Below are 26,410 nucleotides of genomic sequence, written 5' to 3'. Positions count from 1 at the left end.
GTCTAAACCAGGTTCAGAGACCCTCACCACGAAGCAGTCGTCTGAGGATCCCTTCGCCGGGACCGGCGATCTGGCCCTCAATCTCCGACTGGGAAACGAAGCAAAGCAATCCCTGTTCATCCATGCCTTTATGAGGAGTTGAAATGACACTTCCGGACTTGGAGGGTGTGCGTCGGATGTCAGAGCCGCCAGCAACGGTTCCACCACGGCCGCGGCCTTGGTATTCACCCACGAGGCCCATGGTCTCGAGGTTGCTCAAGACATCTTTGAACTCGGTGGAAGTCAAGGGATGCAGAATGTTATCATTTCGGCAAAGTGTGCAGTAGGTGTCAAATGCTTGCTTTACTGTAGGCGCAGAGCATCGAGACTTGGAGGGTGTGCTCAGAATATCAAGCTCACGACGTTTGCGCTCTAATGCAATCAAAGCGCAGATGGCGGCTTTCTGCTGCAGATTCAAACCCTTCAACCGCTGGACGGTACCTTGTCCAAAGGCAGAAGTTGTGATGCGAGCAATGTGTGCGATGCTGGCACGAGGCGCAGTCAGGGCCGTGTAGCTCGACATAGTGGTTGGTCGAGGAGTAGGGGCGGCCTTTACTGACCCCGAGAGATTGGCATTTTCGGCGAGTATCGGATTGTTCTCGGCCTCGGCTGCTTGTTTCTCAAGTTTCTGTTGGGTTTCTTGCTCAATGGTATCAATCGCACGCTTGATGAGCTCAAAGGCTTTCCGAAGATCGCCCGTCTGCGATGCAACCTTCTTGGCACAAAGCTGAATGGCGGCAGGCTGCAAGAAAGGAACAAACTTCGGGTCATTGTCCATGCCGACGGGAATCAGCGATCGAAGACGTTTGGTAATAACGTTGGCGATCGATGCCGCAGTGTACGGCAGGAATGGCAACAGAATCGGCCTCAGGTTCTTTGCCTTCAACTGTGGCAACGAGCGGTCGGTCAAATCCAGAGCATTGGCAATTCCGATCAAAATCAGGGTTGACTTGTTAGATAGGGACCACTCAAACAGTGATTGGAGCACACCCGAGTCCCCCATAAGCAAGTGATCCATTTCGTCCAGCGAAACTAGGAATAAGCCGTTGGGTTTGGATGGGACAAACATGTCCTTCAATCGGTCTCCTTCGCTTTTCTTGAAGACATCCGAGTCCTCGTCGAAATCTTGGATAAGCTTGCTATAGACATCACGAGCGTTCCGCATGCTCACGCAGTTGACGTGAGAGACCTTGACATCTGACAAGTCCATATCTTGGCACACCTCATTGACCATGGCACTCTTGCCCGTTCCAGGCGGTCCACTGATGTAGAGACAACCGCCTTTTTGAGACTTCACACAATCTTCAATAAATGTGGCCACTTTTTCTCGTTCCGAGTCTCGACCAACAAGTCGTCCAGAGTTGGCTCCACGAGCAAATAGCTGTCGCGCTTGTGAGTAGACTGACTGTGCGGCGGTCGGAGTCGCACTTTGACGAGGAGTAGGTGGAAGATTGGCATGTCGAGGAGTTCGAGGAGTGACTGCCTTCGCGCCGACTTGAACACGATGTCGGGGCGTAGATGGAGATTGTTGCAATGCATCTCGGAAGCGCGCTTTCTGTGGAGTCTTGAATTCAACCGGGGCTGGTGTTTCCTCTGCGTAGACAAATTTGTTAGCCTAACCTCTTAACTTTTGCGCAGACCTCCGGCTCTCTCAGCTTACCCTCCACTAGCTTTGAGGTGCGGAAATGGGAGTTGATCTTGGACGGTGACGGACCCTGCTCCTCATGAATTGTGTGCTTGGAAAGCGCCTTGTCGGCAGTCTTGATGACATCGCCATTTTCCTGGTCGGCCAAGGGCTCTGCGATCTTCGCACGCGACCGGGTTCGAGGAATCGACTTGGAAACGGCAGCATCTTCACGGCGGGCACGAGGTGCCACGGTTCGGCGCTTGCTTGCCGTTCGTACTGGCAGTGCTGGAGCGAGGCTAGTCAGTATTGACCTGAAAGGAGGGAAAGTGCTGCACAAGCTCTCTTACCTTCTGGCTCTGCTACACTGCGTGTGCGCTTGCCCAGAACCGTAGCTGCCATGATTCACGCTGGTCACTGGATACAGGATTGATGAAGGAGCTGGTGAGAAAGTACCTTCCTGGAGATTGCCGGTGGTCCACATTTCACGCGGGACGGCCCATAAAAGGCGCGTCGCGCGACGCGTCGCATTCCCCAAGCAGTAAGATTCGAGTACGGTAAGCCATTCAGACCAGAAGTGCAGAGTTGCGTCTAGTGTCTTTGTAGGTCACCGGAATGGCATTTGCGTCACTGGTCACTGATCACTGGTGGCAGATGATCGTCTCTTCTACATGATCAACATCGAAGCTTCGAGAGCCTGAATTCTTCATCTTCCTTCACTTATCTTCATGTCATCTCCTTTCAGCAACGGCTGCGCGGGGTATTCGCTGCGTTAATCCTGGGTTTGCAGCTGTTTGCACCTCAGCTTGCTCCCCACACTTCTACTTTGAATTAGGCGGATTGCATCTTAGAACTCTCTGCAAGATTTCTCTCTCTCTTCATTTTTCGCTTTATTCTGCCGGATTAGAGATTCTCAACATCCACACAGCTCATACACTCTTTGCCCATCATGGACAGCGATTTGGTGGCCCAGTTCGCCGAAATCACTGGTGCGACGCCCGAGTTGGCGACACAGTACCTGCAGCTCGCCGATTTCGACATTGAACAGTCCATGCAGCTGTTCTTCGAAAACGGTGGTGCACCATTGACTGAAGAACCTACACAACCACCACGCCGCACTCGCTTCGAGAACGAAGCTGGCGTCGTTCATATCGACTCGGATACCGATGACGAGAACCCATCTGCCCCCCGCCAGTCCGCCACACATGCCGCGGGAGGATCAACATTTGAGGATGACGCCGCCATGGCCCGTCGCCTACAAGAGGAAATGTATGGGGGTGGTGTTGGTGCTGGTGCCGGTGGTATCGGTGGAAATGATGAAGACGTGCGGGCGCCCATGGCGCGTACGACCGAGACACTGGTAGGGCCTGGCCTTGATTATGACGACGAGGAGGATATGCACACCAACATTCTGAGCCAACTGCGGGCTCGTCAACGAGGTGGCCCTGGTGAGTAGAACGACCGCGCTTTGGATAGTTGACCTGAGGCCGACGCCACTGACATGATTCATCTTAGGTCGTCCGGGCATCTTCAACCAGAGAAATGCACCATCAATATGGGCCGGCGATTCAGCAGAGACACATCAGGAACGCCTATCGAGGGCTACAGGAGGCGCATCGGAGGCATCTTCCAAGTCAAATATGCTCGCGGAAATGTACCGACCTCCATTTGAGATCATGTCTCGAGTCCCTTGGGACGTGGCTCGAGAGGAGGGCCGGGAGAATGAGAAGTGGCTCTTGGTCAATGTACAAGACACTTCGATCTTCGACTGTCAAGTTTTGAACCGTGATCTCTGGAAGGACAAGACTGTCCAAGAAACTGTGAGGGAACATTTCATTTTCCTGCAGTTCTCAAAGGATGACCCCAAAGCCGCGCCGTACCTTCAATATTACTTCCAAGCAAGCGACGTTTCCGACAACTACCCCCACATTGCCATTGTCGACCCTCGAACTGGCGAACAGATGAAAGTGTGGTCCGGGCCACCAGTCATCAAGTCTGCAGAGTTCCTGATGCAACTCCATGAGTTCTTGGACCGGTATAGTCTGAACCATAATGTACGCAACCCCGTTGCGAAACGCAAGTCTGAGAAGAAAGAGAAGACTGTGGACGCAATGACGGAAGAGGAAATGATGGAGATGGCGATCAATAACAGTCTTGGGGGAGGCATGGCAGCTGGACCGAAGCTGGAAGATCCCGACGACTTGACTCGAAGTACCGAAGATGTCAAGGGTAAGGGTCGGGCTACCGGTGTCCACGATCACGCCATGGAGGAGACATACCCTGATGTTGCCGAAGAAGTTGAAGTCTCCCCATTCTCGTCCATTCCCAGCAATCGACCCCACGCTGAGCCCGCAGCCGACCCTACTACTACCACCCGCATTCAGTTCCGCCATCCCTCGGGTCGTGTGATTCGCCGCTTTGCACTGTCAGACCCAGTCCAACGTATCTACGAATGGCTCAAGGCTGACCCGCCCCTGGAAGACAAGGCTGGTGTCGAATTTGAGCTGAATGCTATGGGACAAAACCTCATAGACAGCCTCACTACCAGTATCCAGGATGCGGGACTGAAGAATGGAACGATTATGATTGGCTATCTGGAGGATTGAGCTTCTCGCTTCAGTTCTATTCAAGCTCTCAAGCTTGACTCTCTTTCTACAGGGCATTCTCACGCCACATTGGCAGTCGATCTTCAATCAGAGCTCACAGCAAACTCCCTCTGCTACCATGCAAGAATACACGCGGCCTGAGACTCTCTATCTTCCTGAATACTCGGCCATACGAAATGATCTATTAGATCTCTTTTCGCCCGACCATGCTATGTTTTTCCGGTCTTAGAATTCAACAATCTTATGAACCAATTACTATTAGCTTGAATTGTAGGATCTGATGTAATGAATGATTTGCAAACCGTGTTCTCTAGCCTGGTCCCTTTTGTATCATAATCCCCTGTAGAACTATATCCCCATCACCTTTCGCTTTTGACCGCCTTAGCGACCGCTTATAGCACGTCCACTTATACCACCCTTTTATGCCTCCCATAGATAGTCCTACCGCCATCGATAAGACTCACCGCCGGGCCTCACCGCCAGGCAGAATTGGGCCCCGCGTTGATAAACAAGCAAGGGTGTTGACAATTGAGCTTCTTACCACCCCCTTGCCCGTCCGTACATCCTCGTCCCTCATCCCAAATTCTTCCCAAATTTGAGATCCATCGTGCATATTGTGTTGAAACTGTGAGTCTTGAGAGTATCAACCTTATTGCCTTCCCTTACGCCTCTTGTGTTTGTTGATGTCCCGCTAATCATGGCTCCGGGCTGCAGCAATTCAACAGACATTGCCAGCCAACCCAGCGGACTGCCGTGCGAGAACAAACCTGCTATCTGTGACCCCTCATATTTGCACTCATACTCGTCCTCATCGTACACTCTGATCGTCATCTCTTGAATCAACCCCCGCTCCACGGTACGTACCATCCTGTTCCCGTCTACATAGCCCTGGGCCCCGCCCTCTATGACCGACTTGTTTGCCACAAGACTGCTTCAATGGCGTGGATGGGGCATTTGTATGCAGTTACTGATTGCCAGATCATTGATTTTTAGGGTGCCGTGGCTCTTGGCTTTCATCAAAGTCAAGATAAGCTGCCAAGATGGAGGGCCCCATCGATCCAGAGACCATCTACACCAAACAAGCGTGCATTGGTGAGTTTAAGACCATTGGAATTACAGAGAAAAGAGAGAGCAGAGCAGTTACTGATATGGTTCTACTCTCAGGTGGTGGGAGTTTCGGTCAGGTCTTCAAAGGGTAATTAGTTAAAGCCCCACCTTGATATACAACATGCCCTGCTAACAAATCCTCTTCTCTTGAAGTGTCGACAAACGGACTGGTGAGTCCGTTGCCATCAAGATCATCGACGTCGAGAACGCCGAAGACGAGGTGGACGATATCATCCAGGAGATCGCGATTCTTTCGGAACTCAAGTCACCATACGTGACTAAGTACCATGGATCGTACTTGAAGGGCTCCCATCTATGGATTGTCATGGAGTACTGCTCCGGTGGCAGTTGCCAAGGCCTGTTGCAGCCCGGGCCAATTCATGAGGAGTACATTGCGATCATCCTGCGGGAGCTTCTGAAAGGGCTGGAATACCTTCACAGTGATAAGAAGCTTCACCGAGACATCAAAGGTAATCAATTCCTTGCCTTCCTTTTGGAACCAAAGAGAAATTGACTTTTTGGGTAGCTGCAAATGTCCTTCTCAGTGCGAACGGCCAGGTCAAGCTGGCCGACTTTGGTGTGTCAGGGCAACTCTCGGCCACAATGACCAAGAAGAACACCTTCGTCGGAACGCCTTTCTGGATGGCTCCAGAAGTCATCAAGCAATCAGGCTATGACTACAAGGCCGACATATGGTCTCTGGGTATCACAGCCATCGAATTGGCCTGTGGAGACCCTCCGTACTCTGAGATCCACCCGATGAAGGTGCTATTCTTGATCCCGAAGAATCCCCCTCCCACTCTCGAAGGCAAATTCAGCAAGCCGTTCAAGCAGTTTGTGGAGCTCTGCTTGCGCCGGGACCCTAAGGAACGTCCCTCCGCAAAGGAGTTGCTGGAACATCCATTCGTCAAGCGTGCTAAGAGAACCACATACTTGACAGAGCTTATTGAACGTGCAGAACGCTGGCAGGCCACCCGTCGCGACCAGGAAGATGACCAAGACACGTATGGGGGATTTGAGGATCCAGTGCACGAGAAGCCCGAAGAAAATGAAGATCTGTGGGACTTTGGCACTGTACGCCCTGCTGGAAGAGCCGCTGCCCCGCCTCTACAACCACTGAATGATTCGGGGGCCAACTCGCGCATCCCGGAAGTAAATGAGTGGGATTTGGGTGACGATTCTAGCAAGCAAACTCGCGCACCTCACTCTGTACTGCAGCCGGCCAAATCCACCAACCCTGCGGTTGAACTCTCTCCTTCTAAAACCCCCCTTCCTCCGTCCGCACCCTCCTCTCCTTTGAAGCCCGCTTCCTCTTTCCAGCCTGAGCTACCAGCCTCACCTTCACGCAAACCTCGCCCTCTCCCAAAGCTCAACTTAGCTGAGGAGAACTCCCCCGCCAGAGGCTACAATCAGCGACAGACACAGTCTATCATGGACCACGCAACTGATCCAACGCGACACAAGCCATCCCCCTTGGTCGCCGGATCACGATCCCCGCGGCCCCTAAATCCCTCCAACAATCCGCTCTCAGAGCCACCTCGCTCCCCCACTAGTCAAGTTGCTAGAAAACCTGCACCCCTCCAGCGACCGCTTCCGGATGCTCCTCTGAGCCCGGGACTTCACCGGCCATCGTCCCATGCGAGCCTGCAGCAGCAGCAGCAGCAGCAGCCCGAGGTGCCGGCATCCCAGAAACCCATGTCTGGGCTCAAGTCCAAGCTCGCACCAGCCAGACATGACGAACGACACGTGAGGAAGCAAACCCCGACCCAAAGCCCTCACCTGAGCGACCGGGCAAAGCAGCCGCCAAACGCCCCAGAGGCAGTTGCCGAGAACGAGCGCCCAACTGCCTATGGGTCTGTGATCGTTCCCGCTCTCCGCGCCGCGATGAATCGACGCGGCCGCCAGCTAGCCCGCAACAACCCCGGGCGAAACCAGAGTGATTGGGAACCGACCCCAGAGGAGGAGAGCGACTGGGAGCGCAGTGTCCATATCCATCGGGGTATGGAGCAGATGGCGGATGATATCGCCCAGTCATTCGCCTCCCTTCACCTCTGGGATGCGGAGGCCCCAGTTGAGATGGGTGGCGGCGTCGATGCGGTGCTGGATGCCTTCCTCGAGGAAATCCTGGTGCGACTCCAGCCTAACCCTCTTTGAGCAACTCGCTCTAGACCTCTTGTTTGATTCGCCTCTTGTTAGATTATGACCTGATGTTTATGTATGTGTTCGATGAGCACTGTGATGGTGTTGCTGGACATCGCCATCTATTGTTATCACTCCGGATTGTATCATTATCTCGCCGGACTTATTCTTCCATCACAGCTGCGGTGTTTGTGTCTCGAAGCATCTTCTTTTTTTATCAGTGTAGATCACAAATCAATTCAAATGTGATAGCCGAGTCCATGACTACGATAATTGGGAATCCCCATAATTTTTGACCGAGTCCCCCTTGTACGTAAAATTAAATTCAGCATCTGCCTGCTGCGAGATCATTAGGCTGGTGAATAGATACAACCTCCTCCAGTTGGATAGGTGACATGTGCAAGACTGAATAAGTTCTTACAATCACCAGAAACCCCGAAGACTACCCCCATAGAGACTTAGCTTTGTCTTGATACTCAATGATCATTATTCTAGTATAGATGAGCATGATTTCTTCCTACCTTAGAAACTCCATGCGCCAAATAGTGACCCTCTGGTTCGTTCGCCCTGCATGCCCAAAATGGTAAGCTCGAAGTCCAGGAAATAGCCGGCGTCAACATGTGAATTTTCTTCCCCTCGTATTGCGGAGAATAGCAGCATTCGCCATTCTAGGCTACAGTATGACATATTTCCAAACTATATTCATAGACGCAGAAATTGTTGGGAGGCGCTAGACATGTTCCCCGCATTTTTAGTTGATCGTCCAACGTTAGCGTCCTTCATGTGAATCCCAGACATATCTTGACCAGTGGCATCAGCAATGACGGGGAAGAGTCATGAAGTTGGAATGAGAGTTTGAAGGGACGGATTTGAAGTGGTTTCCGTCTAGGACTACGAGCGATATCATTGTTTGAATAGCATGTGAGTCGAAATTAGTTGTATATATCGTGGTGTCATGGTAGACCGAAATCGTGGTTGGCATCCGGAATCTATCAGACAACGAATTGCAAAATGTCTGCTGCTAAAGAGCGTCTCGTTCTTCTGGTTCCTCCTACTGTGGTTGAAACGGGTTTAATCATTTTCTCACGTATGACTTCGGAGCGACCTGCTACTATATTTCTCTATGCGCTCACGGTCAACTTTGTTTTGATGGCGATATGGAATATCTTCATCTGGCCATTCTTCGTCAATCCTCTTCGGCATTTGCCGACCGTTCATGTATGTTTTAAAGAGACTAATGTCCTAATATACGAGGGCCGGTGCTGATATACCTCGAACTAGGGTCCCCTAATCGGAGCCAAAGTCTTCTTGCGCCAGCCTCGAGGAAGTATCATCGTGGACTGGCTACGAACTATTCCCAATGAAGGCTTGATTCATTTCCGAGAGGCTTTGAACTACAGCTTTGTGGTTGCCACTAATCACAGAGCTCTCATGGATGTCCTTCATACAAACAGCTATGATTTTGTCAAGCCGCCCGGTGGACGAGAGTTCCTGGCCCGTGGTCTGGGATACGGTCTCATCCTGTCCGAAGGTGATGCTCATCGAGCAGCCCGCAAAGCTGTCACGCCTGCTTTTAATATCAAGAATATCAGGGCTATGTATCCCCTGATGTGGTCAAAAACACGGCATCTTCTTCGCCAGTTGCAGAGAGAAATCGACCTTTATCCTATGCCTGGTAGGAAGGAGGGTCAATCTGCTGGTGTTGTCGAGATTCAAGGATGGGCGAAGTACATCAACCCCCTTCCCCATTTTTTAGCCCTGTTAGCTAACATAGAGGTTCGATAGCCGATTGACATTGGATATCATTGGACCTGCCGCGATCGGACGAGACTTCCAGTCTCTAGAAAATGAGAACGACCCTGTCTCGCAAAACTTCAACGCCATTCTCAAGCCCTCCGCAGACCTCCTGCTCCTATTTGCCATCTCAATCATTCTACCACAGTGGTTTGTGAAGCGTATTCCATGTAACGCGAATTCGGTGCTGCCTGAAAAGGTCAACTATCTGCGAAACCTCTTTTCCGACATCCTCCATGAGAAACGGCAGCAGATTGCCCAGGAGAAGACTCAGCAAGAAGCTGCCGAAGGTGATATTCTGGGGACCATGATGCGAGGTGGAGAGTTTAGTGATAGTGAATTGGTCGATCAAATGCTAACGTTCCTCGCGGCTGGTGTATGCTTCGTCCTTTCCAAGCATAATTATCTTGTTACCCGAGCATACCAAAGGCAAGTCTAACAATGAGTTTAGCACGAAACCACAGCTGGTGCACTCACCTGGTGCTGCTATCATCTCTGCATCGAGCCAGATATCCAAGACAAACTACGCTCAGAGATATACGCAACCATCCCCTCCCCGGATGCCAGCGTTTCCTGGCAAGACCTCGAAGGAATGCCCTACCTTAACGGTGTCTGTCAAGAAGTTCTACGCCTATACCCAACCGTCCCGATGACAGGCCGTGAAGCCATCCGCGAAACAATCGTCGCAGGCAAAAAGATCCCCAAGGGAACAACGATCGCACTCTGCCCACAAGCCATCAATCGCAACCCCGAATTCTGGGGCGAGACGGCCGACCAATTCCTGCCCGAGCGATGGATTGATACGGACGAGAAGACGGGGAAACAGACACCGAATAAACATGGCGGTGCTTCTACTAATTTTGCGCAGATTACGTTCCTGCATGGGCCACGGGCGTGTATTGGGAAGGACTTTGCTAAAGCCGAGTTCCGATGTGCCGTTGCGGGGCTGTTTGGGATGTTCCGTTTTCAGCTGAAGGAGGCTGGACAGAAGATTACTTTTGGAGGGACTTTGACTAGTCAGCCTATTGAGGGGATGCATTTGAAGTTGACTAGATTAGAGGGTTGGGATTTGTAATTATTATGATTCATGATAATGAAGTGAGTTGTTGGAATTGGGGTTGATATTGTTTGGGGAGGACCAGTGCTTTCTTGATATGTTTTGGTTCGTCGGTTTTTGGCCATACTTCAACGATATAATGAATACAATCTACTCTCCTATTTATGTATGCTGAAAGCTTATAAATATCAAAATAGCCTATAAAATGATAATTCAATCCCAGAAATGTGGACCATCTCCACAGTGTGGGGGATCTCTCTCGTCCCAGTGTTCGGGTCGCAATGGCGGGCAACGAACCGACCCCAACTCATGAAAGTTAATACAAACGATGATCTACCGGGTCCATCCACCGAGGCAGTGTCCATAAATTGCTCGTGCCATCGTTCAAGAGGGGTGACCGAGGCAGCCCTGTAGCCCTCCAAAGCCAAGCATTCATGTGGATATCTGATCGAGTTTGGATAAAGCAGAGCCATTATACATGGTACTTTATGACTATGGATTTTCTGATATTATCATCCTAAAGACTACTATTTTGATTCAACAAGATCTCACGATTGCAAATATGACTATCACACCCGATACGTCGACCGGATACGTGCATAACCTGACACCCAGTCAAGAGGCGAAACTGCGAGAGCTGTGGATTCTTATTTTCACCTGCGCAGCTTCTGTCCTTTCCACAGTCTACGAAGTGCCCCTCCCAGAGGGGTCGCCTAATAAACTTTTCGAGATCCTGGACAGAATCAAAGAGACTACGGTTGAAGCTATTCTTAATGCATTGAAAGAAGAAGACCAAAACGGGAAGCCGTCAAACAGTAATGATGCAGCTAATACAAGCAGCGGAGACGGAAATGGAGTGCATAACGACGGTAATGAAGAGCAGGAATCGCTCGACAAAGTCAATTCCCTCATGAACAAAGACGCCCAGAAGAATATCTTGTCGAAAACCGCAACGAAAAAGATTACGCCCCAGCACTTTGCCGCAATCTTCGCCCAGCTCCGAAAAATGGGTGTCCATGAATCAGAGATCAAATCCACGGAGAATATTCTATCCAAGATGGCACCCGAAGAACTTTGTTTTTCCATCGTGAAGATGATAAAGCAAGAACATCCTGATAGTCTATTACTCCGATTCCTGCGCGCCAGAAAGTGGGACGTTGGCAAGGGCTTCACGATGATGGTTACCAATTTTCTGTGGAGGAAAGAAGTGCAAGTTGACGATGATATTCTTCCCAAGGGGGAATTATATGCTCTTGAGCAAGCCCGTGACGAGAGCCTTACGGCGAAGCAGAAGAAAGAAGGCCGTGATTTTATTGAGCAACTTAAGACTGGGAAGAGCTTTTTGCATGGCTTTGACAGGCAGGGAAGACCGGTGAATTATGTGCGAGTGAAGATTCATAAACCGGGGGCTCAGAGTGAGGAAGTATTGGAGAGGTATATTGTGCATGTCATTGAGACAACGAGGCTTATTGTTGTTCCTCCGATTGAAACTGGCGTGAGTATACCATTCAATGGAGTCCATGATGTTTTATACTGACACCTCAACAGACGATTGTGTTTGACATGACAGGATTCTCTTTGTCCAATATGGTATAAACCCACTTCCACTTAAACCAGGCAAATTAAACAGGCTAATCATATATCTCCTTTCTACAGGAATATCAACCAGTCAAATTCATCATCAAATGCTTCGAAGCCAACTACCCCGAATCACTAGGCCAACTTCTCATCCACAACGCACCCTGGATTTTCTCCGGTACGTCTACCAGCCCCCAATAGACTATAAACTATACTAGTACCACACCTCAAACTCACTAATCATACCCCAGGAATATGGAGACTCATCCACGGCTGGATGGACCCCGTCGTCGCCTCCAAAGTCCACTTCACCCGCTCAGTCAACGACCTCGACAAATTTATCACCAGAGACCAAATCCCGCGCGAACTTGCTGGCGACGAAGACTGGGAATACAAGTACATCCAACCCAAAGAACAAGAAAACGAGATCATGCAGGATACAGCCACACGAGACTCTCTCATGTATGAGCGTATGATGATTGGTCTGCGGATGTTGGCTGCTACTGCGGCTTGGGTCTCGGCGACTGATTCTTCGGCGGGCAAAGAGCATATAGATAAGGTGGAGGAATTGAAGATGCGGCGGAATGGTGTTATAGAGGAGTTTAGGTTGAATTATTGGAAGTTGGATCCGTATATTCGGGCAAGGGCGTTGATTGATCGGGCTGGGGTTTTGAAGGGGGATGGAACTGTTGTGGTACAGACTGGGGCTAATAGTGATGCTGAGTCTGGGTGAGGGAGGTCTTTTCTAGGTGTTCATTCAGCATTTTATAACGGGTATTTGAGTAATATGCAATTCATGATGTGTTTCACACAAGGATAAAGCTGGTAGCAGTGGATAATAGAGAGTTAAATGTAGATCGGTTTGTAAGTAGATCGTCGAAAAGAATGTTGATGCACTGAGGAAGTAACTGCCCTACTGGAATCTGATATGCAAGCACCCTGCAAAGGAAAATCCAGACACCGACAAATTGAATTATGTGCCGATGGCACCAAGATAATCGTACAAGAAATGAGAAAACAAAAGAACCAGACACAAAAAAGGGAAAACACCGAGCCCCCGAAAACTTCCCAGAAACCGACCGCCGAGCAAACCAAACGCCACACTTGAAAACGCCAACAACCAGCCGAAGCCAACAGGCGTGAGTCACTCATGCTCTTGTTGGCAAATCACCAGCTTAGCGCAGGTTAAGACGGTGGTCGACAAAAGTCGGGGTTGGACCAAATGCATCCACCAGCATTATCTCGACGAATTCCCAAGGATATCGTGCCCGAACTGCCATCCGCAGCAGATTACAGGTGCGTTCTCCATTCGCCCACGGGTGCACAAAATGGAAGTTCCGGCAGAAAAACGCCCAGGCCTCGTCCCAGATATCTTCCTTCTTGACCACATCGTGTATGCCATTGCCCTTGAAGTCTGGGAGGCAAGCGACGAGGAACCGCTGTTCTTCCACGGTCTGCTGCATTCTGGAGCTCCGGACTGCATCCAGAATCATATGGCTCCAATCCACGTTCTCAAGGTCCCAACACATCATTTCCCATCCTTTAGGTGAGAGATGACCGATAGCAGAGGGACTGGCCCGTGTTGCATATTCATATTGCATGTGGGCGATGAAGCACTCACGCTCGGCCTTCATGAGTGCTGGGACCTTGAGAAACTCCCTGGTATATGCATGCTGATCGGAAGGCATGCTTGCCGGCTGCTGCTTGTTCATGATATGCAGGAAAGCAGGGAACCGGAAGGCGAAACGGACCGGGAGAGGCCTGACAAGCCCCCACTCGATGAAGCTGATCGACGGATTAGTTGTTTATCGCGATAGAGAGAGAAAACGAAATATATGGGAATGTTACTTACCCAGTCACGTTGAAGTCGTCATCAACGAAAATATTGTGAGACTGGAGGGCTTCATGCGACAGGACAAAGTCCATGTTGGTCTTTCCCGCTAGGAGTCTGCGGGCAAGAATTTGTAGGACAAAACATCCAGTGATGGTAAACCCAAGACCCCGATCCATACCTCTAATTGCCTCACGCGTCCTATTGTCCATGGCGGCTTGCAGGCACTTCCAAGGGGTGTTACCAAGATCTGCAGAAGAAGTTAGTCCAAACTGCTCTCCTTGGCACCATCTCAAGTTTGTTAGACAGTGGGTATCCATACCGGTTTGCTTAGGCTTCAGCAAAGCAAGGTCAAAAATGACCTGGGCAACTTGCTTCAGGACTTTCTCTCGGTTCACCTTGTCAACGGGGGACGTGTCGCTCCACTCCAGCCGCTTTCCAGGAAGCATAGTTTCGATCATGTAGGGGTGGCCCAGAGGATTGTTCGTCTCCATGGTGTGGTAAAGCATGCGAGGGGACCATTGAAAACCACGATTCTGCAAGAACAGCAGATTCTCATGTTCTTTTTCCATGATAGTGTAGACCAGTTGGTTATTTTCGGCTGTTGAGAAGGTCATCAACGGGATTTTGACAAAGACCCTAACACCGTCTTCGTACTGGATGGGCCAGTAGGCATATTGAAAACCGAAGAACGGAACAAAACCGGCATCTCTGATCAAGGTGGGCGTGAATCTATGAGAGCGACAGATGGCTGCCACATGGAGAATCATGTCGTCGGTGACACCAAGGTCGTGAAATGGGGAACCGTCGTAAGGGGGACGATAGACGGGGGACGGAGCCGCCATCTTGATACGACGAGATGCAAATATTGAAAGACTGCAGTTGGTTTGGTATTGGAACGGAAGGAAATGAAAACGATGAACAGGTGTTGCGAAGTCCACGGGGATCGATTGAGGAGAGTCTGTTGACAAGGACGCGTGCTAGAAAACCCAGGAGCCATATTTGTATCTTCGAGACGCGTTAAAAGCCTCATGATTGCCTAATTGGGAGTTGAACGGCTGCCTTGGGATCCTTATCGATACGGCCATATCCAAGGCACGTGGGCTTGTCGATTGGTAGAGATTCGAAGTGTCTGGAAGATCATCGAAGGAAGGAAGATGGGCACGTGAAGATAGAAAACAGAATCGAAGATGCATACATGGCTCACCGCGAGTACTGGTCCGGCTGGGCCTTTACTTCTGGGGAACTTCATGGCCTTCACTGGGCGTGGGGGGAACGAGGACTTTGACTGGGAAGAAATTAGAGTGTTCAAAGCAGGCCTTTGCTCGAATACATTATTATAGAATGATAGAATGGGATGTGCAGTTCTATTTTGTTGGTTTCTAGGGCCCCCGTAATGATTAATAGAGATAGTCGGGGCGTTAATATTCAGCTACCAGAGGCGATGACTACAGGGAGATAGTAACGTGAACCGACAGCGACAGAGATGCGTGAGGACCATAGACAAATTGAACCGAACCCAGGCGCAGTAGAAATAGGAAGACTCGAAAGCATATACAAGCGATGCAAGGCAAGAAAATGGGTATGAATGCCTGCAAAATAAGAGTAATTGAAACCACGCAGAAGACGATCGAATACACAAGAATCAGAAAGGGAAGAACGGCCTAGAAGAACTAGGCTGTAGCGTATGTTTTTGATCTATACAAAACTATTGGGAATACACATGAATGAAAAACGTCACACCATCACCTTTCTTCAATCATCCATAGGCCTATCCTCCAGCGTCACACCTTTGGGCTCGCTCTCGGCGAGACTGCTTCGTTTGCTGTCCGACTCGGGGGCGCCAGCACTGGCAGGGAAGCTGGAGATGCTACCAAGACCGGGCTTGCGGGTGTATCGAGAACCGACAGTCCGAGGAATGGAGCTGCGCTTGTCGAACTCGCTGGATGTGGGAGCGGGAGTGGGGGTGGGAGTTGGAGAGCCTTCCGAGGCAGTGTCGGGTGGCGGAGGGGGGCTTGATGTGCCAGAAGAGACACTGGGAGCGGCAGAAGCCGGGGACTCGATGGTGGTACCGTTGGTGACGGCTTCAGCAACGTGGGTGTTTACCGTGGGGGCATGCTCCGCCGTAGTTGGCGAGTCGCTCTTGGGGGGAACGTCCAAGCTGGCGCGAGCAGCAGTCCGCGAGCGCTCCTGTGGGCTAGTCACGTTGATTGGAAAGCGGGTGGCTGCCGAGGCACCGCTGGATCGATCGCGGCGATGACGAGCCCCGGGGGCAGGGCTGGTAGCCCGGCTACGGTTGACAATAGCGCGCTGACGAGCTTCCATGGCGGCCCGGCGGTTGCTCTCATCCGTGCTGATGGCACGGGGACGGCTGGAGGTGGAGATGCCCAGTGCGCTGGACTGGCGCTTCAGCTCACCGAAGATAGCATCCTTGTGGGCGAACAGATCACGAATCAACCGGTAGCTGTGGCGCTCATCCATAGTAAGACTGCTCTCGGTACGGGGCCGAAGAACGCAGGGAGACAGAGTCTGGGCCAAGGTAGCGATATACTGTTCTTCAGCCGAAGTCAGGTCAATCAGGCGGGTGAAATGGGTCATGATGGCATCAAGCGTAGCAATATTGACGAGGCGGAGTTGTCCGAGAGTGCTTTGCAGGACCTTGATCCGTCCCTCTTCCGTGGTCTCGTGAGCGGTAGTCGAGTAGATCGTTTTAACGATTTCGTAGACTTGCGAAGAAACAAGGGAGTCTGCTGGCTGTTAACAAGATTGCAAAAAGAGTGAGTGGCAAGAGGGATAACAAACCTGGCAATTCAAGAAGGTACAATTTCAAAACGCTGGCAACAATGGGTATCTCAAATTTGGGGAGGACTTCACGGTAATCAACCTTGCTGTTATTCAAGGCATTCCGCAATTGATGTGTTTGGGTAAGAGGAGGGTTGTGGAGCCAGATGGCACGTCGCGCCTCGTCACCCTCCAGCTCGGGATAGGCGTTGTCCAAATAGGTCAGAATAGTGGTGACCAAGATCGGGACACGCTTGCGATCAACCCGAGCGCGGGCTTCGAGATCGACACCAAAGTTTTGCTCCTCAACGGAACCGTAGTAGTTCTCGTATGCCTGCACTCGAGGAACAAAGCCACCGGTGCGGTAGTTCTCAAGCAGGTATCGCAGATCGCCCAGAGGCTGGATCGTCTCTTGGTACAGCATCATGTGATCGACGGTGCTCTGTAGATTGGGGATGACATTGCTGATGGCACCAGAGAAGTCGAGGACCACGGCCTTGATGGCCTTTAGACGGTCAAGCTCGCACTGCTCCATGAACCGCAAGTTCTCAATAACCTCCTCCTCCAGGCGACATCTGATCTGATCCAGTCTTCGAACGGCAGCTTTGTACTTCTCATCGGCCTCGAAAGCCTCTCGGCGCAGCTTCTCCGAAGGGGTCTCGTTGGGGTAAGGATTGTTAAGAGGGTTCCAGCCAGCCAGAATTTCCTGCACGGAAGCAATGGGCGACTCGTTGCCGCTGCCATCCTCGCTAGAGGCCACAGAAGTCACGCGCATCAAAGGCTTCTTCTTTTCGGGGACACCGGTAATCTGGAACACCTTGGGACGCCACTGATAGTTCATCTTCGAGCTATTGGCAAAAGTGCTGCCCATATTTCCGATCAAGCGAAGCAATCCATTGTCAACGAGATCCTGGCCAATTCGCTCTGCCTGGGCGAGATTGGTCGCGCCCATGTTGTTTTGGATATACTCCACAATCTCAGCACCGGACGAAGTATTCTGGTAGGTACCGATAATAGGAACCTTGGCCTCTCCAAGCCTGATGTTGTCCAGCATGTGCAGCAAAAGTCTCTTGATCTCCTCGGGGGGATAGATTCGATCTCCAATCTCATACGGATCCTCCTCGGGCTCTTCCTCGGGGGTAGGCAGGACGATCTTCGGCGTCGGCTTGATTTTGGGGCTGTTATCAGGATCCTGGAAGGCGAGCTTGTTTTCCTCTTCCAAATCCTCTACCACACGACACTTGTTGAAGTAATGGCTGCGCAGCTTCTTGACCAAATCAACCTGCTTTGTATGTTCCTTGATCCGCGACTGGAGGTTGTCGTGAGAGGTCTGGACCCGGTAATCATGCTGATCGCTCCAGCGTCGAAAGGGCGCAACGACGAGTTCTCGAATGTTGCTGGCGATCTTCTGGTGGTTGCGGGCGGCCTCGATCATTTCGGTGCGAACACCTTCGTATGCCTGTTTAAATTTGCGAAATGCGACATCAGCGGGGGTCAATCTTCGGGTTTCCTGTCGAACTGCAATCTTACCTTCCTCACACTCGCACCGTCGTCCTTGCCGAAACCTGCGGCAGACATGCGATCGACACTGGGTGCGATGTCGCCCATGCGGAGACCATACTGCTCCTCCGCATCGGCGCGCATAGATGCAATGGTGAGAATCTGCCTATTCTCTACCACGCCCTGTTGCAACTTCCCGTAGAGCACCCCCAGACCCGTAGCATAGTCGGGTGTCCAGAAGGAGTCCGAGAAACCAGGCATTGTGACGGTGACCGATGGGCAGACGATTCGGAGCTAGGCGAGAACGAAAGTTGTTGAATATCGGAAGCGGGAAACGGAGGTAAGAGGAAGATGATCGCTAAATCTCGATGAAGGAGGTGCAGGAACCGATGCAAAACTGTGGAAAAGGGACGGAGATGGCACAGCCCTCCGCGAATTGAAGAGTCTGTCCGGTGTTAGGCTCCAGAGTTGAGCCCGTATCTACCGGAGGTTGAATAACGAAGTAACTCAAGCGACGAGAGAGAAATGGCTGTTCAGGCGCATCAAGCGGGAGACCGAAGCAGCAGCAGCAGAGGGAGAGGGAGCGTGCCTGAATCGTGCAGAGATCCGTCCGGGGGAAAGCGAGAGGTTGCGCGGCAGTGTAAGCGCCCAAGCTGCGGGCTACGGGCGAGAAACACGGAGGAGAGCAAATCGCGAAAGGAGCGGAGGAAAGCCGGTTGGACGGCGATTGACCAAAGCAGAATGCGATGGAAAGCCCGAGTACAAGTGACAGCTTACAGAAGGAATCCAGGAATAGGGGAAACAAGAAGAATGGCTAATGATGTTGATGAGTTACCTCCCATCGAGTGTTCGTCAGGTGGCTTGTAATTTTACCGGACAGCCCGTACGGACGAGTACAGTCCAGCCCTTTTTTACTCCACCAGCACCAGTTGGTCCAGTACGGGTACGCAGTACAGATTTAGCTGGGTGCTATTTTTGGACTGAAGGGGAGCACCTTTGGGAGCCGTTGAACCGGGAAATTAGGATTACGCCTCCCGAGTCAATTTAGAGAACGAAGATGAATGGAACTGCAATGAGTTCAATGCTTTCTTTATTCTAGTCGAGGGACAATTGGTTGGACAGCTATTCTTCGGGGGTCCGAGTCGTACATGTGATACGCTGGATCAGGTCCAATATGGCTCTGTGACTGTTGGGCTGTGTATTGTAATTTGGTAACTCCATTACCCCCAGGTGCAAATGCGCCAAGTCTGGAGATTCGAGATGGAGATCGGCAAGGCCGTTGACCAGCGACGTCAGACTACGTAAAACCACATTCCAGATGAATACTTTAGCCTATTTGTTGAAAAGCCCAGGGCAATAATGATTCCTCCCTGGGAGCATACTGGAGGAGCCCCTCTCCCGTAGAAAAACACGTGGGTGGAAATGAGAATGAAATAATAGCAAGTCTAGGGTAAAGTCCTTGGATTTAATGTGAGACATTGTCTTTTCTAATCCCGAACGAGGGAAGATCTACAATGAATGAAATTAGAGTAAAAGAATAGAAAAATAACGTTTCTTGATTATGGTATCCGTAATCATCAGCATAGGGCAAGAGTCATAAAGACATCGAGGATAGAGAGATGGAGAGACTAAAGATAGTACATAAAAGGCGGGGGATTTTTCACAGAAAAGATCCTACCAGCACAACATGGAAAGAAATTCAGAACAACTACTTCCACTTTCTAGCAGAAGAGCTTGTAGATCTTCTTCCACCTGGGCCAAGCAGCCTGCTCTGCCCGCTCCTGGTCAATCAAGTGCTGGATGTCCAAGTCACGACGACCAGTGTCGAGGTCGACCTCGTGAGATCGGACAACCTTAGTGCGGTACCAGATCTTGTAAGGGATGTAAAAGGCCAACACGACGGGGGCGGCCAGGTAGCTAGAGAAGAAAGAATACACCAGCTCCGAGGCGGTCTTCTCCTTGTAGCCAACGGGGGCGAACCCAACCCAGAACTGAGCGACCAGAACGAGGCAGTTGAAAATAAAACCGATCCAGGAACCAATGACACCGGGCTGAGAGCGGAACGCCAGCTCGTCCAGGCTGTGGCCCTGAACGTGCCAGGCGCGGCGGAATCGGATGTGGGCCAGGCAGACAGAGCCCCAGGTGAAGACGGATGAAAGACCAGAAATAGCCATCATCCATGCGAAGGCGACAGTCTGCTTGTCCGAGGCAGCCAGGAAGCAAAGCAGACCGATGGCTGAGGCGACGCAGATTGACCAGAGAGGACGGCCCTTGCGGTCAATGTAAGCCAGGAAGCGGGGAGCTTGGCCCTGCTCGGCGAGAGCAGCGAGGGTACGCGAAGAACCGTAGACGGAGGAGTTACCGACGGACAAGACCGCAATCATAATGACGACGTTCATGACGGAGGGCAGACCCTTGATACCGGCGTTCTCAATGGCAATGACGAAGGGAGATGCGTGTGCATCGGCCGACGAGCTACCGGTGACGAGGCGCTCGGTGTCGAATGGGACGAGGAGGCCAACCAGGGTAAGGGAGACCACGTAGAAGAGGGCAATACGCCAGAACACTTGCTTGATAGCACCGGGGAGCGACTTGCGGGGGTTGGCAGTCTCGGCCGCGGCCAGACCAACCAACTCGGTACCGGCGAAGGCAAAGGCAGCGTTGACGAACACACTGCAAAGGCCCTTGAAGCCATTGTTGAACGCACCCGGGTTGTGCCAGTAGCGTCCACCGATGTAGCCACCTTCGGGACCACCACCGCAGTTCAGAACGATTCCGAGGATACTATGAGAACGTCAGTAAGGAGGATGATCCATATGACAAACCGGCACAATGCCAATTCCAAACGCAGGTGAGATAGCAGTCACATACATGAATCCAATGACGGCAATAACCTTGATAGTGGAGAACACAAACTCGGCCTCACCGTAACCACGGACACCGAACAAGTTGATAGAGACGATCATCACCCAGAAAATAGCAACCCAAGCCGCGTTCGACACACCGGGACTCCAATAGTCTATCGTGATGGAGGCAGCGACAATTTCCAAGGGCAAGACAATCAGCCACTGAAGCGCATAGTTCCAACCCATAGCAAAACCCCAGGCCGGGTCAACGAAACGAGTTGAGTAGTGAGAGAAAGAACCAGCAACGGGGTACAAGACGGCCATCTCGCCCAGCGCGTGGACGGTGCAGTAGAGCATGATACCAATGAGAATGTAGGCGATAAGAACCGAGGCCGGACCACCGGCAGCGAGGACAGATCCAGAACCAACAAAGAGACCGGTACCTATAGGTTGTGCGTTAGCCAAAGTAAGCTCCGAGATATGATATCGGATGCAGGGGTTAGGACGAAGCCTTCGTACCGATTGAACCACCGATGGCGATCATCTGCAAGTGACGACCCTTCAAGCGACGCTGGAGCGGCGAATGCGCGGTATTATGCGCAGCTTGTTCGGCATCGAAACCAGAGCCGTCGGCGCCAGCAGAGTGGCCGGCGTTAATGTGCGCATTAGGATCCCTCTTGAAGCTATCAATAATTCTTCGGCCAAGGCTGCCCTTGGTAGGCTCGGAGTCTCCGTAGGCCGGCAGCTGTTCGCCGGTTGTCTGGGCCACTTTGGACCCAGAGTCGTACTTCTTCTCATCCATAATTGCGACCAGCTCTTTTATTCAAGGCGTCGTCGATTTCAGTAGAGGGTAAGGTTATGATGAGAGAGGGGTTGCCAAATGCCGAACGAACTTCCAGCTCAAGCAGACACGAGGATGAGGGAGAGTTCCGCCAGGGGACTCTACGGGGGAAAAGTGAAGAAGAGGGAAATGGTCGAGACTCGACTGGCAAGAAGAGAGCAAACAAGCTGGGGGGAGGCCGAATGTTTAAATATGGACCAGGGCCGTGAATATCCATTAGGTGATTGTTATAGTCAATGATAATGTTAAATAGTAATTATTTAGGATGAAAATATCACAAATTATGATTATTCTTTTTTCCAAAAAAATAGAAATAATTAAATCATCAGCTACTGGGCAGTGGGTTACAGGCCCGGGACTATGATGGATGGTGTGAATCACCAATAAAGATGACCGCCGAGGCGCATTGAACCGGGTACGCTTAGACCACTTGGTAGTTTGGGCCACTGGTCCCTTTGGGATTTTGACTTTTTTGACTTTGGGCCTGCTTTCAGGCCGATCGAGTTAGGCAGGTCGGTTTAACTTAGTTTAGTTGGCGGGGTGGGGAGGAGAGGTACTGGTGTGGCTCTAACTTAATTCTCTTAGTGTGCCCTTTGCGCTGATAAAGTAGTTAGTAGTCACAGCACTAAGTCAGCCTTGGCTGGGTGGCTGTTTAGCTGAGTAGAGTAGGTTGCCCCGACTGTTGTTACCCCGGTTTTACCACAGAGGCAAATTAGCGAGTTACCGGGTCTCTTACACTGGAGTTAACCTGTTGGCTGATATTGACTATTATTCATTGTTATGATTTCAGACCGTTGCACTGGAGTAGGGTAGCTGCAAACGGTCCTACCCAAGACATTCTTTATCAGTAGCCTCATAGGTGTTGGAGGCAGTACCAAGACTCTTAATGTGGCCTCCTAATCCTTGGTCAGACATGAGTCGTCCCACTATATGCTGTACGTTGCCCCATAGTTGTTGATAACGCTGATAATAAAAGCTCTGCTGATAATTATGGGGCACGGGAGATAAGCTGGATAAAGAGCAAACGGTGACCACAGGGTTCCACCACCTGGACAAGAGCTACTGTGTGTACTGGCCCCTCCTAACAGAAGCTGGACTCGAAAAGTGTTTCATCCTGCTCAGTGGGGAACCCTTCACGGGCCACGCAAGTCATCTCGTGAGCCTGTCAGAGCGGGACGATCCCCATTCTCCCTGTTCTTCCAACCGACTTGGCCTTCTACATCGATCAGGTTACCCCCTGCTGATGTCCTGTTGCTTACCATCCCATGGCCAAGCCCAGCCAGGCCTTGTCTATCGCAGTGCGACCGTCAAAATCAACGGCCATTCCGAACATACAAAAGATGAGTCGAAGAACCAGAAAGGAAAAAGCCAAGCTTCGGGGACCATCACGACCAGCGAAAAACCACTGCGGCAAGGGAACTCACAAAAGTAACCAGCCAGCAACCACGGCAGCATCGAGCCCCACTATCCCCATCCGTCTGTTCTCCGCATTCCCACGCGATACTCCTCGTCCAATCAACATCTTCCGAGAACATCTCTCGAGATAAGAAGTCATTCGGGGGCGAAAAAGAGAGAGAGAGAGAGAGAGAGCCCATACGAGTCGCAACAGTCCCTTTGTCTCATATTTTTTTCTTTTTCAAGGGAAGAGAATAGTGATCGGCTTGAACCCTGCCACCCGATACTTTCTGCTAACCCCTATCCGAAACTCTCCAGAACGCCTCCCAGGCTATCTGCATGCGCCCGCAAAACAAGGATCAGTGTGGCTTGCCCGGGTCAAGAGGGACGGGATTATGGGCTCAAATCACACCCATTCACAAACCAGGCCCCCTTGCCTATGGGAAAACTTCCCGACGGGGTCCGTGGCAAGCTGCGTTTGAGCCGAAACGGCCAAATGTCCTCCCTAGTTCAATTCAACCTACTAACTGACTCGTCATTGGCAAGGATACTGTTACCCTGAAAGGGGAACACCTCGGAATGAGGCGATGGCTTTTGTCACGAACCTGGGGGGAGGGACTTTTAGACTCTCCACTGAGACTAGTCAGTGCAAAACATCATCTCATCGCTTATGAACGCCGTGATTGGAATCGGAAAAGGATGGCTTGGCCCGTTGTCGATTTCACAAGCGCCGGCTCTCTACTTCCCTTCGCCCTCGGGTTCGCCGTGCTCATCCGGATTAGAAACTGGGAACTGGACCCCTAGGCTTTCCCCCAGCCCCGAGGTAATTTCTACGCGAATGGAACCATACAACCGCGGCCACCCCTTGAGTTTCTGGCACAGACCCTGATTCGCCTGGGCGTTCGGGGTGGCTCATGGCGGTCTGCCACGATTATGCATGGAAGCTCGGGAGAAAAACTACCACGCGGACCAGTGGGAAGCGTGGCTCTGAGTTCAGTCAGTTCACCCCTTCCAAACCCTTGCGGAAGGTGTGGTATGCCAAGCTAGATGCATCACGCGGTGCAGCATGTAGAGTCCGTGATGATAATCCTCGATCGTGCGGTTGGTTGGCCAAAGTTCGAATTCGCAGCTCGTATAACAAAATAGCTTGGTCACATTCGCTGGTTGGATGACAACGCCGTCTCTGCGGAAAGGCCCTCGCATCTCGCTGCCAAAGACAAAATAGATTAATCGTGGCGCGATGGGAGAGAAAAGCCCGGGGTAGAGTTTCTGGCTGTTGCGATCCCAAACATCCGGTCGCCGATCGTAAGACCCTTTCAAAAATCGAAACCTTCTCGAATCCTGGAGGATGGCTTTATCCAATAGGTCTACCAGCGATGGAATTTGCCTCCTAGCTAACAAAGTACTGTACATGTAGATACGTAGCAAGTCCCGTATAGAAAGTATACTTGTCCATCAGGGTATCCAGAACATCACCAAATAAAACCATCGCAATACTGTGCTGCCTTTAGCCAAGAAAAGTAATCAGTATCCATCGATCTAGAACATCTTGAAACAAGTAACCCAAGACTTCTAGTCAATGTACCTCGGAGCTTTTTTTTTCTCGATACCCCCTACTTCCAGGAAAGATACAAACGCAAGAACCTGCCATGCGCACACCACCCAACAGAACCCTTGTTTTCGTAGCGCTGCATGACTGCCTTTTGATCCCCCTCCCCCCTAGGCCCGCCACATCTGCTTGATGGCGTTCAGCTCGGCTTGTGAATGGCTGCGTCTGACTGCCCCCCTCGAGCCACGGTAGCATCGGGCCAGGGTTGGCGTGTCTGTGATTCCGAGGCTGAGCATTCAAGTATTGCCTCTGAAAGGAACGTCTGGTGCTTTGGAGCTTGGCTTTGTTGGTTGCCTGGGCTTGAAATGTGATGGGAGAAGGTGGTGCAGGATTATGGGGAGATGGCTAGCATGGGAATGAAAATGGCCCTTAATTAGCTAAAAAAAGACACGCTCTTAGCAATAGGCTATTCGTCATATAACTCTTATTTTTTGGAATAATATTTCTTCAGGTTAGCAACGTAGTAGACAAAGTAGTAGTCCTTAAAAGCGACAGGCCTCATTGCGGCGACTATCAATTCGGGCCACAAAGGCCGACCGTAACGCCCACACTCTCAAACTTCCAACTTCAACTTCAACCTCACATCGCCACTCACTCGGCCCACCCCGCAAAAAATCGCGCAATACACTATTCCAACACCCTCACCTCTTTCCACCACCTCATCCTGTCTACACTCAATCCCAGCTGGGTCTCTTTAGAGTTGTCCCACCAGCCGACGGGGTTGATCCAGTTTCCCCATGTTAAATGCGGGGGACACGAATGCTGTTAGGTAACAGTTTCCACTTCACACCCACGGGCTAAGTCTGGGGTAAGAGCTAGCAACCCGCACTACGGGCTGTGAGCTTGACGGGCAGCAAATGACGGTGAATCATGATGTTCATGATTCAGATATCTCGTCTAACCGGGGCGGGCTGATTGGTTGGGCTTTGTTTGTTTGCTGGATGGGCGGGTTGTCGGGGATTTTTCAAGTATCCGATGTCCGTGTGGAATATACACTAGCTTATGGTGTGGTTGATTTAGGATGAGAAGTCTCTAAAGCGGCATCCTTCCATTTCCCCATGTGGAATTCGATACGCCTCGATATTTGTCGCAAGAAAGTTCGCCCCCGACTGCGGCTGGGAGGTTTAACTGCCCGGGCCGGCGAAGGTTTGGGAGGCTTGTATACCCGCAGACGATCTGCCCTGACCGGTCGAATCCCTCCAAACCAGCCTATCTCTGGTTATGTATTCAAGTAGCCTTTCTATCATATTTGCTTGCCGGTCCAAGTCCCGAGTCGACGATCGCGGGCACTTGCGTAGAAGCATATCTACCCGCGTCATCAATCGTGATTTCATTCTTGTAGCATAGCGTACTAAGTGGAGGTAAGTCAATTAGACTTCTACATATACCTCACCGGACTTTAGTCCTACTGCATACACCAATACCCGCATGTTATAATCAGGTATCTCCAGAGAAGGATCAACATCAACATCCACATCTGCATCATAGACTCCATACATACGTCTTTTACTCCGCAAATTACCCCAGAAACACACTCCCCATTTCCCCGGTCCATTCCACATGCTCTCATACCCACTCCTGATTCGATGGGTTAATAATGGGAAGCTCCAGTACGTACTCCACAACATAGACCACAGCATATACTCAATGCGCCCCAAAATAC

At 51.2% G+C, this 26,410-nt stretch overlaps 9 protein-coding genes across 9 annotated transcripts; 4 read left to right on the top strand and 5 right to left on the bottom strand.

The window, feature by feature from the left end:
• Window positions 1-13: 13 nt before the first annotated feature.
• On the bottom strand, window positions 14-2,065 carry N7496_011191 (AAA family ATPase CDC6; the record flags this gene model as incomplete). Its single annotated transcript, XM_056704104.1, has 3 exons — window positions 14-1,632; window positions 1,700-1,951; window positions 2,014-2,065. 3 exons carry the CDS (start codon window positions 2,063-2,065, stop codon window positions 14-16), a joined length of 1,923 nt encoding a protein of 640 aa, XP_056550064.1.
• Window positions 2,066-2,612: 547 nt separating this feature from the next.
• N7496_011190 (DNA-protein crosslink repair co-factor UBX5) lies at window positions 2,613-4,269 on the top strand (the record flags this gene model as incomplete). The annotated part of the gene is made up of 2 exons (XM_056704103.1): window positions 2,613-3,111; window positions 3,179-4,269. The coding sequence occupies 2 exons, from the start codon at window positions 2,613-2,615 to the stop codon at window positions 4,267-4,269; spliced, it is 1,590 nt and encodes a 529-aa protein (XP_056550063.1).
• A 1,040-nt stretch (window positions 4,270-5,309) lies between these two features.
• N7496_011189 (putative Ste20-like serine/threonine protein kinase) lies at window positions 5,310-7,530 on the top strand (the record flags this gene model as incomplete). The annotated part of the gene is made up of 3 exons (XM_056704102.1): window positions 5,310-5,464; window positions 5,530-5,846; window positions 5,903-7,530. 3 exons carry the CDS (start codon window positions 5,310-5,312, stop codon window positions 7,528-7,530), a joined length of 2,100 nt encoding a protein of 699 aa, XP_056550062.1.
• A 996-nt stretch (window positions 7,531-8,526) lies between these two features.
• N7496_011188 (cytochrome P450) lies at window positions 8,527-10,384 on the top strand (the record flags this gene model as incomplete). Its single annotated transcript, XM_056704101.1, has 4 exons — window positions 8,527-8,733; window positions 8,797-9,242; window positions 9,301-9,685; window positions 9,761-10,384. The coding sequence occupies 4 exons, from the start codon at window positions 8,527-8,529 to the stop codon at window positions 10,382-10,384; spliced, it is 1,662 nt and encodes a 553-aa protein (XP_056550061.1).
• A 544-nt stretch (window positions 10,385-10,928) lies between these two features.
• On the top strand, window positions 10,929-12,677 carry N7496_011187 (CRAL-TRIO domain-containing protein; the record flags this gene model as incomplete). Its single annotated transcript, XM_056704100.1, has 4 exons — window positions 10,929-11,861; window positions 11,915-11,956; window positions 12,023-12,122; window positions 12,196-12,677. The coding sequence occupies 4 exons, from the start codon at window positions 10,929-10,931 to the stop codon at window positions 12,675-12,677; spliced, it is 1,557 nt and encodes a 518-aa protein (XP_056550060.1).
• Window positions 12,678-13,119: 442 nt separating this feature from the next.
• N7496_011186 (protein kinase-like domain-containingprotein) lies at window positions 13,120-14,620 on the bottom strand (the record flags this gene model as incomplete). Its single annotated transcript, XM_056704099.1, has 3 exons — window positions 13,120-13,729; window positions 13,797-14,025; window positions 14,098-14,620. The coding sequence occupies 3 exons, from the start codon at window positions 14,618-14,620 to the stop codon at window positions 13,120-13,122; spliced, it is 1,362 nt and encodes a 453-aa protein (XP_056550059.1).
• Window positions 14,621-15,530: 910 nt separating this feature from the next.
• N7496_011185 (GTPase-activating protein RGD2) lies at window positions 15,531-18,317 on the bottom strand (the record flags this gene model as incomplete). The annotated part of the gene is made up of 3 exons (XM_056704098.1): window positions 15,531-16,522; window positions 16,578-18,015; window positions 18,087-18,317. 3 exons carry the CDS (start codon window positions 18,315-18,317, stop codon window positions 15,531-15,533), a joined length of 2,661 nt encoding a protein of 886 aa, XP_056550058.1.
• Window positions 18,318-19,777: 1,460 nt separating this feature from the next.
• N7496_011184 (amino acid permease GAP1) lies at window positions 19,778-21,704 on the bottom strand (the record flags this gene model as incomplete). Its single annotated transcript, XM_056704097.1, has 3 exons — window positions 19,778-20,840; window positions 20,928-21,345; window positions 21,422-21,704. 3 exons carry the CDS (start codon window positions 21,702-21,704, stop codon window positions 19,778-19,780), a joined length of 1,764 nt encoding a protein of 587 aa, XP_056550057.1.
• Window positions 21,705-22,876: 1,172 nt separating this feature from the next.
• N7496_011183 (uncharacterized protein) lies at window positions 22,877-23,067 on the bottom strand (the record flags this gene model as incomplete). The annotated part of the gene is given in 2 exon segments (XM_056704096.1): window positions 22,877-22,991; window positions 23,003-23,067. 2 exon segments carry the CDS (start codon window positions 23,065-23,067, stop codon window positions 22,877-22,879), a joined length of 180 nt encoding a protein of 59 aa, XP_056550056.1.
• Window positions 23,068-26,410: the final 3,343 nt, after the last annotated feature.

This window comes from Penicillium cataractarum (assembly GCF_028827025.1).
Source record: "Penicillium cataractarum strain IBT 29864 chromosome Unknown utg000009l, whole genome shotgun sequence".
Lineage (NCBI taxonomy): Eukaryota > Fungi > Ascomycota > Eurotiomycetes > Eurotiales > Aspergillaceae > Penicillium > Penicillium cataractarum.
Note: the sequence above shows the minus strand (reverse complement) of the source record. Positions and strands in the feature narration are given on the sequence as shown.